Source organism: Drosophila gunungcola (assembly GCF_025200985.1).
Source record: "Drosophila gunungcola strain Sukarami chromosome 3L unlocalized genomic scaffold, Dgunungcola_SK_2 000003F, whole genome shotgun sequence".
NCBI classification, from domain to species: Eukaryota; Metazoa; Arthropoda; class Insecta; order Diptera; family Drosophilidae; genus Drosophila; species Drosophila gunungcola.
Window position 1 is genome coordinate 5931739 of NW_026453179.1, and position 12874 is coordinate 5944612.

Below are 12874 nucleotides of genomic sequence, written 5' to 3' on the forward strand. Positions count from 1 at the left end.
GAGAAATTACTTGACTTTTTAGTATTTTTTAGAAAGTTTATTCAACAGAGTTGTTATTTAAAGAACATTTTTGTGTGAACTGTGGTTATCCCACAACTTAATTTGGTTTCCAGCACCAGCGCAATTCACTCATTAGTTTTATGTTTAATAATCAGTTTTTAACTCCCTGGACGCCTATTTTTGAATTTCTAATCACAAGTGTTGCTCACAATGACGTCAATAAAGCGCAATCAGCGTCTTGTATCAGACTTTATGAGAGACCAGAATGCGGGCATTGGATCTCAAGTGGGTTTCCCATGTGAGTTTACCAAATTCATTCAGCACAGCAGAGACTATAGTCCCAAAGGCTGACTCAGTTTCTTCGTTTTAAATTTTAAATACTTGGAGCAAAAGCTTTTTATATTGGTGAACTGAGCTTATGGAGGGTCAGTCGATTTTTGCTCTCCGCATAGGAAGTTCCAAGCCCCAAAATGTGGCAGTCACAGAAATTTTTCGGTTCTCTAATTGTTCTTATGATCGTGAGCACGTCAAGGGCAGAAATTTCAAACTGCTCTTACTTCGATACGGTGGATGGAGCGGATCACCAACTTAAGGATATTTTAGGGTCTAAAGGGCTATCTGCTATGGCGAAGGGAAATTACAACTTTAAGCTGCGGGCGGACGGAAAAAAAGAGCTAGTAAAAGAGCATTCAAGAGTCTGTGTTTGTCACTTGAAGGCTTGCGTTCGGTTCTGCTGTCCCAACGGAAAAATGTTGGCCCACGGCAAGTGCAGCGATGTCCTCGAAAAGGAACTTCTCCTTACCCGTCTCCACTTGAGTAAAACCCTCAAAAATCAATCGGTGGAGGAGCTGCCCGATGTCTCACAACTGATTGTATTAAGGGACCAGTCCTGCGAGGAGAGGAACAGATTGGGGCCGTTTCCTTATACTGTGTTAAAGGTTTTTATTGCAATTCTTATCTGCTTCACATTACTATCAAAATTTCTTCCTAGAACGGAACCGCCCTATCCAAAGACTACAACTGGACGTTACACAAAGGGGATAGCCTTACCTATATGTCTTCAGTTTTAACGAAGTTGCGAGCGGGGGTGCGTGAGGGTAAGAAAATACAAATTCTAAAAATTTCATCAGGTTTTACCTCTCATTATTTCTCCCTATCTAGTCGCCGTAACTTCAATGATATGCTATATCCTCACGATCTCTGCATATCTATACGTGAAAAAACTTCGAAATCTGACTGGCAAGTGCTTTATCTGCTGCCTCATTTGCATGTTCATGAAATGCTTCATTTGGATGCTGGATGCTTGGAATTTGTTGGACAACTTTCGTTCACCAGCTTGTAAGTTGTTAAATTTAAACTAAAAACTAAACTTAAAACTAAGTCAGGCAAATACGTTTTTAACATCTTTCAGGTTACATAACACACTTCTTCTGGTTGGCTTCATTTCTTTGGTTTTTTGTCTTAAACCATAAGTTGTGGAAGGATTTTGGGAGTGACAAAAGTAAGATTTACCGGGAAATTCCTTTCGTGTTCTACAACGTTTTTGTGTGGAACACTGCGGCTGTCCTGACCGGAGTTATCATTGTAATAAATGTTTTACGGAAGAAAGAAACATGGTATCTTAACCAATATTTTGTAACGATCAAAGACCCGGATTGGCTTACTCTAATCTACTTCTATGGACCGATGCTGATCCTGACCATCTTCAATACATCCCTTTATATCCTCACATCAATTACTATCCTTAATAAAGAGAGGGAAGTGAAGAAAGGGTTGCCTTTCTTTCTGGAAAGTGCATGAGGTAAGGCTTTATAACTTCTATTAGTTTGCTGATCATCATAATTTTCTTATTCCGATTAAAGTTTTGTAATGTGGCTGCGGCTGACTACGCTCTTGGGAGTGACTTGGAGCCTGGACTTAATTCTCTGTATAATGCAAGCCTACGATGTCCTTTGGTTATCCGACTACTATCATGCGGCCTTTGGGATACCTATTTTCTTGCTGTTCGTCCTTAAGGGCAGAACGCTTAAAGGGCTCATTAACAGGTGGGTCAATAAAAATTAAGTTGTGTGCTTCAGCTAATCTTATAATTGTCTTACCAGAAATCGGGATGAGAGAAAGGAACCAGTTGTCGAATTTCACAGAGTCAAAACATCCTGCTAGCCAAACTTCAATCTCAAAGGGTTTTGAAGAATTATCATCAATTAAGCTGAAAACCTATTTAAGGAATGTTACCTTTGGCTCCATTTTAATAAGACATTAAACTTTGAAAAACATAAGTTAAGTTAAATAAATGCAGTCAGACAATTTTACGACTTCAACGGAATTTCTTTTATATTTAGCAAAATAAAGCAGTGCCAAATGCCTGAGGTTAGATTCACTGGGAATTAATATAACAGTCTCACTTCCTCTGCTTTCATGGTTCAGCAAAAAAAAAAAAACTTAAAAATCTGGGGAAAACAAAATAGTTTGATTTAATTTGCACCAGTAACTATTAGAGCAAAAATATTTAAATATTTTAAAATTACCTTTCCACTGTGAAATACTCTTCTTACATAAGTCAACCATCCAAAGTGACCTAAAGCACGTGAATATAGTCGCCATTGAGAACCTTACCATCGCAATTGTTTTTGAAAAATTGCGTCGATCGGATGACCTACAGCAAAGCCTCTCATATGAACGAAGTGGTTTTCTACAAATAAACGGCAATCTTAAGGCTATTCAACAAAAAAAAAGTATTGAAATCTATCTACCCGTTATTTTAATTCCACTTTTTAAAGTAAGCCAAAAATAGTTGATTTGTCTTTTTCTGCGTAATGGTGATAATCTAGGGTACCACTTGAAATCCACCGCACTTGATGAAGTCAATTAGCAAGCCGCGATAAGTCCGAAGAATCCCGAGTGGAGTGCCCCTTCTAATTAGCCCAGTGTGTCAATGTCACAAGTCAAGTGATATGGCCTCCCGATGGGACGCCCGCCTATCTTACCAAGCGTGAAAATGCCAAGAACGGGAGTAGAATTCCCAATTAGTAAGAAGACGTTGCGATTAGGAAATATCAATTGCGTTTATTGCACTCGCCTAGTACTTTTCGGTAACCTTCTGGGCCATGGCCTTGATGCCCACCCAGGTTTCGGCCACGAAGGACTGGATCTGGCTGGTGCTGGGATTGAACCCAGTACCGCCAGCAGGCAGTTCCATGGTGATGGACACCGGGAACTTGGCCACTCCGAAGGCATAGTCATCGCTACCGCCGGCAGCCGCATACAAAACATTGGTGGAACTGCCCACGGTGTACTTGGTCCCGGTGGCACTCTTGATGGCAGCCGCTCCAGCCTGGGCCACCTCATCAATGTCGCGCCAGCTGCTGGGAAGAGCCCTGCGAAAATATTGAATGGATGAGAGAAAAGTCGGGGAGTATTCGGTATACGATTTAGTCTTAATTAGAAGCTTTGGCATTTGTCTGTGCAATATTTTAAAATTTACACCCAAAGAAAAAAAACGTAAAAATTATGTTTTGATGAATATAATATTACCATATACTTTTAAGTTTCATTTCTGTACACAGAGAAAAAAGAACTTTAAAATTCGTCGTTTTAAGTGCCAAAAAAAGGCAAAAACATTTTAAAAAGTAAAACATAGCATTTTAGAAGCACTAAATAAAATTAAATTTGTATAAACAGTTTTACTTTTTTAAATGATTCAACCGTGTTTGTACAAATAAAACTTTTTGCGATTTTTTCTGTGTACCAAAGAGTCTAAAACTGTAGGCAAAATCACATAAGTCTTTTTTTGATACTTTCGGGTTATGAATTTCTTTTTTGTATGCAGTAAGTTGCAGAAAAGTACATTTAGTGGGTGATTACACAGACGAACGGATAGACAGATATTAACCAACTAAGCTGGTTATACATATCAAGTTGATTGGATTTCACTATAAAACACTTGTATAAATTTTCATGTAAAATAAAAGCTTTCTAGAATATATAAAGCAAGTGATTTGCTCATAGATACTTAATAAAATACTTTAACATATTTACAGTTGGTCAAGCACACCTAACATAAAATAAAGCTATGAATGGTTATTAAACGGTGTTACTTACGAGGTATATCCCCAAGGATACAGCAGGTAGTTGCCGTAGGAGTGCAGGGTCAGGTAGAACTTGCCGCGTCCGCTCAGGCCGAGCAGGAGATCGCGGAGCAGCTGGGTCTCCGGCTCGGAGAAGGCCGTCTCGCCCTTGAAGGTGTCGGAGCAGGAGTAGCTGGAGGCGCCCACCTCTCCCCAGTGGAAGTCGAAGTTGCGGTTGGCATCGGTGCCGTAGCAGGCACTGGTGATGGGCTTCCGGGTCTTGCGCCACATACGGGTGCTCGTGTGGGTGTACTCATAGCCATCGGGATTGACCACCGGCAGGATGACCCAGTCGAAGTTCTTCAGCAGGTTCGCGTTGGCAGCATAGTTCTCCGCCAGCTGGTGGATCACATACAGGGCTCCGGCATGAGCGATCCATTCACGGGCATGGATGCCGGCGTCCAGGAAGATCACATTCTTGCCAGTCTTGCCATCGCCATTGGTGATGGTGATGGTCTTGATGTCCCGCTTCTCGTACGACTTGCCGGCAACCTGCACGGACACTCGGCTGGGATAGGCGGCGGCCAGTTCATCCAAATAGGCATTGATCTCTGCGTGGCGGTGGAAGGCGGTGAAGCTAATGCTGCGTCCGGCGGACCGCAGATTCATAAGCCTCTGGTTCTGGTTGTCCTCGCGCTCCTGACGCAGCGACACTCCCAAGTCCTCGCTGAGCACCGAGAAGTCCACGTTGTACTTCGCCAACAGGTGCTCGAATCCCTCCTGATCGCCGGGCTTCACCATCACGCGACTCGGCGCGTCCAGGGAGCGGGGCAGATCGAAGAAGTCGTACTCCTCGTTGCTCGACAAACGCAGCAGCAGCTGCTTCTCGAAGGCATTTCGGGTATTGATGTCGTAGATCTTGTAGCTTTAGAAATTAAAATTATTTAAAATTAAGAAGTTCTTTGCTTTGAAAGTGGCAAAGAAAATAAAAAAGGGAAAAACTACATTTTTTATTTATAGTGTTTTAATTTATTTGTTATTTAAAAATGTATAAACATGTTAAATTTTTGTTAAGTTATTTAAAATTATCAAACAAATTACCGAAAAAAGTAAAATACAAAAGTGTTTGTAAGCCATTTTCAATGGTGTTTAAAGCTATTTTTGCACCATTTATTAAGTAAAGGGCTTTTATATGACTTGTTTTTTTCAGTTAATTTAATTGAAGTTATCTATTACTTTTTCACTTTTTAAAGAAAACATGTCCAAAGTTTCGTGCATTGTGCAAACTATTCGGATTGCCATCACTCACCCGTCGTAGTGGTCGGCTGCCAATGCCACGCCGCTCAGCAGCAGCACCAGTGCGAATAGTTTCAGCATTTTTCAGTCCGCTCCGTTCCGTTTTGGCCCAGGGCTTCTAATGACGCCCACACCGTTGGGTTCTGGCTTATATAGCCAGCCAAGCCAAGTCGAATCACCGATCGCTTGCGGCCCAACACCCACTTCGTCCTCTTATCGGAGAAGAACGCGATCGGAATGGAGTAGCTATCAGCACTATCAGTTGCCCAGAAGAAGGGTGATGTATGATTTCGTTTGTTGTTGTGTCTTCGCCGGGCGACGGGGCAATTGTGGAGAAAATCGCTCCAAATTTACGGTCTTTGACACAAGGGTGACAGGCAGGTTCGTAGTAAAAATGTTTTCATCCGACTAAGTCATGACTTTCAACGTTGAGGATTGGTAAAAAATCTGAATGAATGATTGAAAATCAGTAGAAATCAAAAAGCTTTAAAGGGAAATTAAATTTGAAAAATTTGATATTCAAAATGTAGAATTATTTATTCTCATCCATTGTAGGTATTTTAAAACATTTTAACACACTTTTATTAATTATAAAAAAATTTTTAATAAGTCACTGAAGCTCATCAAAAAGGCAAACATTTTATTGAACATACATTATTTATCAAATAATTATAAATTATTAATTAATTTTAAAATGGAAAGTAAGTAAACGCATATTAATCAACAAATTAATATTAATGTCATCTATTTTAGAAATGATTAATTTGTTAAGAATTATTAATTATAAAAAAAGTAAATTACAGAAAAAGACTTGTAAGTCAATTAGTTACCATAAGCACTTTACAAATGAAAAAAAAAAAAGAAAAAAATTAACTTTAACTGGCTCATTATATTTATATTTCTTAATTATTTGTTTTACGTATTTTCCTTTCAATTATACTTAACTTTTTTTACGTTTAAGATCGGAATATGTTTTTTTAAAAACATGTTATCAAAAAACACAACTTGACTATTTGCAGCTAGTTTTAAATCAAATTCATATTTGTCATCGTCCACAGATATCTGTTATTTTTGGTTGGCTTTGGAGCGACTCGTAAATTTGGTCTTCTGACTTTACGCAATCAACATTTGATTTATATGGTTCTTTTAGCCTGAGACTTCGTCAATTCTTGGAGTGCGCCAGTCGCAGTCTCTATCTCTCTCTCCTTTTTTTTGGTATTTGAATTGGTTTTTTTGCGAAACGTAGCTTTATCAGTTCGGTCTGTGCACTGCACCAAAAAAAAAGTTTGCAGTTCAGCACAATGAAAATTTATACACGGCCTGCAAAAAATAGAAAACTAACCAACAATCTGAACGGCAAAAAATGGAGAAAAAATCACAAACAGACAAACTAAAAACTCTGCTGCCGCGCACACAAAATATATTTGAAAATTTATTGCATTTCATGAGTTTTTCCATATTTGTCTGCATTTGTAGGCAGAGTTCTGGTCACAAAACTTTTTGGCTGCTGCAAAAACAACAACGGGGAAGTCGCTTACTTAAAACTGACAATGAGCGCATGGAAATGACAAAAAACACTGCGGAAACTGTTGGCTCGTAATTTTGAATGGCCCATTGGAAGCGACAGGACCTCTTCCTTCTCCACCTCTAAATTTTCCCTCCCAACCCAAGTTCTGGAAAAGTTTGCATATTCCCTCGGAATGATGGGTATCTTTGATTTATATTTCAATCTGTTGCATTATCTTAAAAACTTTGAAATCAAACACGAATAATGTAGGGCATTTGAAGAAGAACTTTGCAAAATAAAAAGACCTTGCTTTTTTTATTTCGATTACCTTAATAGCATCTAAAACTCAGGAGAACATAATTAATTGGACATAGAATAGTTCTATCAAGCAAATATGATTACCTCTCTTTTAAAGCTTAAATGGCATTTATGGCAATTCAAGCTAAAAAAAGGGAAAAAAATTACTCAATTAGTAAACACACAACTCAAGGTTATAAGCAAATTTTAAAACCATTACTAATTAAATGCTTAAATTTCTAAATTTCAATATATTTTATAGCTAAAAATCCCACTATTTATCATTTAAACAATATATTTTCAATAAAAATTTAATATAACACATAAAATATATTCTTTGACGAGAATGCGTGTGTGAACAATTTATAGAAAAAGCGAATTAAGTATTCGCTCTGTTGGCAGGAGCTGCTGCCCATATTGTACTTTTTTGTGGACTGTATGTGACTGCCCGTAAAAAATTTGTTGAATGAGTGAGTGTGTGATTGCTCGGCTGTATTTGTTTTCCTTTGTGTTTACTTTTTGGGTTTTCAAAAACTTTAGCTAAAGTCTTCCAGCTGGCTTTATTTGCCTTGACAAAGTGCCATTGTTTATCCCGCAGCCCATTTAAGGGAAATTATGCCAAATTATTCACTATTTGCTGCAGGGATTGATGACAGTCAGGGTTTAAAACCTATTAATTGAAATTGATGGCCAAGATCGAGAGGCAAATCGCTTGTAAAGTAGTTTTTGAAATTCATTAGTCTGTCATTTGCATTAAAAACTTTTGCGCTGCGGATCTTTAATTTTCATTTTGCATAAATTACGATGACTAAGTCTGCCATGAACTTGCGGCTTTTATTGCTTTATTATATGGCGAACATTTTCGAGGGTGTTGAGTGTCAAAAACTTGGCCGCAAAGGGTGAGCCAAAAGAAGTCAAAGGCTTGGGGTGGAATTTAATTAAAATTCATCTTCACATTTAATCAAATCATGGCAACCCCTCGGCTGGCTGCCTTCGCCTTCGCCTCCGCCTGCCACTGACATCGACACTGGCTTCTAATTAAGTGCGAAAAATCGTTAAATGTAAAATCAAATCGTGCAAAAAGTAATTGGAGGAAGAACTTGGAGGGTAGAAGTTTAGCCAGAGTAAATTGTTGGCATTGTTTTGCGTTTGGATTAAGGCCACATCGAGGGGTTGGGGTTAAGTGGGTGGCAGGTGTCAAATATTTACAATCCATTATGTAGTCGTTGCCAGCCAGCCACAGCCACCGTTGTGTTGGCCAATTTTCTTAATTGCCAGCCGGAAATCCACGCTGAGTACGATTTCCACTTAAATTTAGAACTCAAACTGGCCCCGAAGCAGTGCTTTGTTCGAATGTATTCGGCGGCTTAATCGCTCGTATAAAAGACCGATTCGCCTTTCAATTGTCAGTTACTTGTCTGTTCGATCTGTCTCAAGATGAAACGACTTTTGATTGCGCTCTGCCTGATCTTTTTGCTACCATTTTTGCTGGCCGCAAATCCACCAAACAATTTTCCTGCTGTAAATAAAGGGAAAGTGCCAAAACCGGTGCCCCAAAACGGTGAAAGAGTGGGCTCACGCACCCTGGAAAGTCTAAAGGGACTGGGATAAAAAATTGCAAAATAAAATACAAAAAATATAATACTCGAAAATATGAATTTGCAAAACGTGTTCAACTTTAACTCAGGGAAATAATAAAATTAAGTAATAAGGAGAATCCATGAAATAATACTTTCTTGTTTTTCTTTTAAAACAAACAAAAGTGATAAAAAATGTTTGAAATCAAAGTATTTTGAACAGTAATGTCTTTTTAATTAATTCTTCTAAGCTGAAACAATTGCAAAACAAGACTTTTTTGTAGACTTCGTGGAAAATGTACGACTGACACCACTAGTGTATCCTCCTCCGAGGACTTTGTTTTGCATATGACATAGATTGCAGCTCCTGACACGTTACACACTTCTATGCATATTCCAAGCAGTTTATAGAGCTCATGCATATTTATAATGCCAGCTGCACCCTGTCCTACGACAACCGGAAAGAAGTTGCTGCATAAATAACCCCTTTCAAACTGAACAAATCAGACCCGATCGTATTGCATCGTTCATTGACAGTCGGAGAAATATTAATTGCCTCATGTTTTGTTACTGCTTTTTGGTATCCGGTTTACGGCGAATTGACTTTATCAACTTCCCGCAGAACCAAAATCTCCGTCTCGTTGGCAAAACTCAATTAGCTCTCTTAAGCTTACTTGAAGGGGCCAACATTATTTGCCAAATGTTGTTTTAATTAAGTCAAAGCATTTGGGTATACCGAACGAAAGCAGATGCCGTAAAATCATTACAAAACAGGTAAGAATTATTTAAAGCCTTCCGACTAAGGGATGCCCTCTACTTAAATTATTTTAATTTATGTGTACGTGTTTAACCTAATTAAAATTGTAAGTTTATGAAAGGCCTTAATATATTTGTTTTCTTGTTATGAATCCAAAAATATATAGGAAAATATATATATCCAAGAATAATAATAACCTAATATCTAATAGCCATTTAAAAATTATTCAATTAATCATCTAAAGCTGTCCAACAAAGTTCTTAAGCCAGATCGAGAATATGTCCGTGTCCGGAAGTACTGCAAGTACTAGTTAAAAAACTGTGAAAAAGTACAACGAGAAAAATACAGAAAAGAGGATAAATGAAAACAACACGTGAATGAAAAAATCGACAAGAAAAACCAGAACGAGAGCAACCAAATGCCAAACAAACGGCACACGTTGTTCTGTTTTTCCCCTCGCTCCCTTTGTCACACATGCGCCTGCAACAAAGCCAAGTAAGTCGTATTAAATTTAATTGGATTTGAGTGTTTACCAGCGTCCCAAGCCGACGGCAAAGCCACAGGCAGCAGCTAAAGCTGCTGGCAAAAATGCATTTCACTTTTGGTTTTTTGTATTCCAGCACAGGCAATATTATTTTTCATTTATTTGCATAGATTTTGTGTTGAATATTTTGATACATTTGTTTTCAATTAAATATAATTAAAATTCAGTGTTATGATTATATTAGGTATTTATTTGTTCTAAAATCTATGTAAAGTACAAATTAGTTATGTTCTCCTATTTTTTTTGTCGTATTCATTTATTCATTTTTTTTAAAATAACTCTGTGATCCGTTTTTTTTCATTTCAAATTTAGAAATGTTTTTAAAAAGCATTATAATATAATAATAATTTATAAAAACGAATAAATCACAAATTGATCTTAACAAATAAGAAGAAGATGAATTTTTTCTTTGTGTACTAGTGCGTGAGTGTGAGTCGCATTGTCGCTGGTTTTGTGTGCGTGTGTTGTTGAGTGGCTGCAAAAATTTCATACATTTCGCAGGTAGGAAAGCGGCTTAAACTGGATTTTATAGACATACAGCTGCAGTGGAGAAACACACATACGGAGAAAGTGCAATAAAAACTACAGATATTGCGTATACGCCCAGGAGCCACAGCAGCACGTGGCTGTTGCTAAAGCAACGCTTTCGTTTGCAGAGAGCAAAAGACCAATTAGCACACACATTACAGTTGCAGTATTTGTATTGGTGTCATCTGATCAGTTGTATAGCATACTTTTCGGTGGCCAATGCCAGAAAGTAAGTTTTTGTCTGTTAATTTTCAAACTAATGGAGTTTTACATTTGATCATCATTCTTTCAGTCTAATTATAAAAACATCTAATCAATTTTGATTTGTGGTAGCCTAATGTGGTTGTCATAATTAAGGCGTATTTAATTTATAGATGTATAAAAGAAAAAAAGCTTTTAGAAAATGTTTTCTCTTTTTTTTATTTAAATATTTTTCGCAAAATGATTAGTTACAATGATATATGCTGTCAAAGTAAATTACTTAACTTGTTCAGATTATAATAGAGTTCTTCAATTTATATTTAAATTTCTAACACAATTTTAAAGGCAGTTCAATGATATCAAACAAAATCTGAATTGATGGGGTTAAATTTAATTATAGTTTGCAGCTTGTTCTCCGACATATTCGCTGGCTGGCTTCAAGTGCAGACCCGCCATTGGTTGGCTTAAATGTTAGCATGCAAATATGATAAATCACCGCCATTATTGGGCCATCAATCAAAATTATGCGTCCCTTGTAGTCAGTGCTCTTCCCGTCGCCCTTTCTCCTCGCCAATCGCTGCCGTTTGTGTGCCAAGTGTCTAATTGAATAACGAAGCGTGCAAATTGAGGCGCCTCCCTGCCACGCCCCCTTTGTGCTCGTCTAAGAGGAGGAAAAACCAGGGGAGTGATTCAGGAGCCCGGCGGCAGTTAACAACACATCCGTAGAGATTTATAGAGACAGACAGGCAGACGAACGGAGAGGGCGACACTTTCAATGTCTGCGGTTTGTCCCGCCGACGGACTCACAGCTGGTTCTCCTTTGGGCTGCGACTTGCTTGCCAACTCCAACTTTAACACCAATCCACAATCCTGAATCCCGGATAGCTCACACATTAACATAGTTTTTTAGCATCAGGTATGCAAATTCCGCCGGAGGTTTGCAGGTTGCACCCAGTCGTACCCACTTGGATAGCCCCCACATTCTTTATCCAGACTGACAAGCCGCCGCAACTGAGAATTTAGTGCACTGGAAGTTATAAGAAGTTTTAAAGGTTTTAGATTTAGTTTATTTTCTAAAATTATTGGCTAACAAAATTTAGAGAGTACAAAACTTTTAAAAGTCTTAAAAAGTGTTTAGTAAATGTTGGATTAAAAATGGCTGCCAATTCCGCTTTTTTCCCGTCTAATCTGGTTGTTTTTGAAGGCCATAGCAGAACAATTTCATATAACAAAATTAAATAAATTATAAAGTTGTTTTTTTTTTGGTTTTTTTTATTAACATTATCTAGCTTTACTGCTTAAAAATTGGCAGCACTGAATGTGGTGAAGTGTAGATTATTGTAGCTTAATTTTTTGTCAGTGCAATATCTAGAGGTGATATCGCTGTTACAAGTTACACGTTGGTTTTTAATCCCTTTGCATTTGATTGTATGCAGTTGCTGCAAAAAGTAATTTAGTTCGGCAACCGTCATTCTCCTTCTTTCTCCCATTTTCTTCCTTCCGTTCCTTGTCCTTTTTTGCCCCTGTTTAATTTGCAGCATGTCAAAAAAGTAACTAGTAACAAGTAACATTGGGTGTTTGTGTCTTTGTGTGCATATAATTATTGCATTTCTCGCACGTTCCGGGAAAGTACGAAACTACTATATACATGTATGTAATGTACACATATATCCTTTAGGATAGGACCTCGAGTCTGTTTGCCTTGCAGTTGGCAAATGGCACATTTTCCGCTTTTCCCACTGCCTTTCATTACGCTCCGCTTCTTCTCTCTTTGTTTTGCTGTAAGTATTTTTTAATGATACATAAACTAAAAAGATACACACACTCCCCGGTTATGCTGGCAACTCGTCTAAATTATTTACACATCCGTTTTGCATTTTCCGAGTTTGTTTGCGCCACGCATGGCCTGCACTCGAAGCATTTCCACTTGGCATTTTCTTTTTTCTTTTTTTATCGCAATGCTTTTGGCCGCATTGTTCCCTCATTTGCAGCTCAACACTTTCTGTGTCATCGTGGTGGCAGTCTGCGGTGGGTGGTGCTTTTGGTGGGTTAATGGGTGGTGGGGTGCGGCCCCAAGCACTAACCTCCTTATTTGTAACC

General features: G+C 38.2%; 2 protein-coding genes across 2 annotated transcripts; one reads left to right on the forward strand and one right to left on the reverse strand.

Annotated features, from left to right (window-relative positions):
- The first annotated feature begins 427 nt into the window (after positions 1 to 427).
- Positions 428 to 1800, forward strand: LOC128258392 (probable G-protein coupled receptor Mth-like 6). Its single transcript, XM_052989978.1, has 4 exons — positions 428 to 938; positions 992 to 1097; positions 1162 to 1338; positions 1412 to 1800. Exons 1-4 carry the CDS (start codon positions 471 to 473, stop codon positions 1798 to 1800), a joined length of 1140 nt encoding a protein of 379 aa, XP_052845938.1. The 5' UTR covers positions 428 to 470.
- A 1246-nt stretch (positions 1801 to 3046) lies between these two features.
- Positions 3047 to 5655, reverse strand: LOC128258078 (carboxypeptidase B). The gene is made up of 3 exons (XM_052989472.1): positions 5377 to 5655; positions 4102 to 4992; positions 3047 to 3377 (listed from the first exon to the last, which is right to left on the reverse strand). Exons 1-3 carry the CDS (start codon positions 5442 to 5444, stop codon positions 3080 to 3082), a joined length of 1257 nt encoding a protein of 418 aa, XP_052845432.1. The 5' UTR covers positions 5445 to 5655; the 3' UTR covers positions 3047 to 3079.
- Positions 5656 to 12874: the final 7219 nt, after the last annotated feature.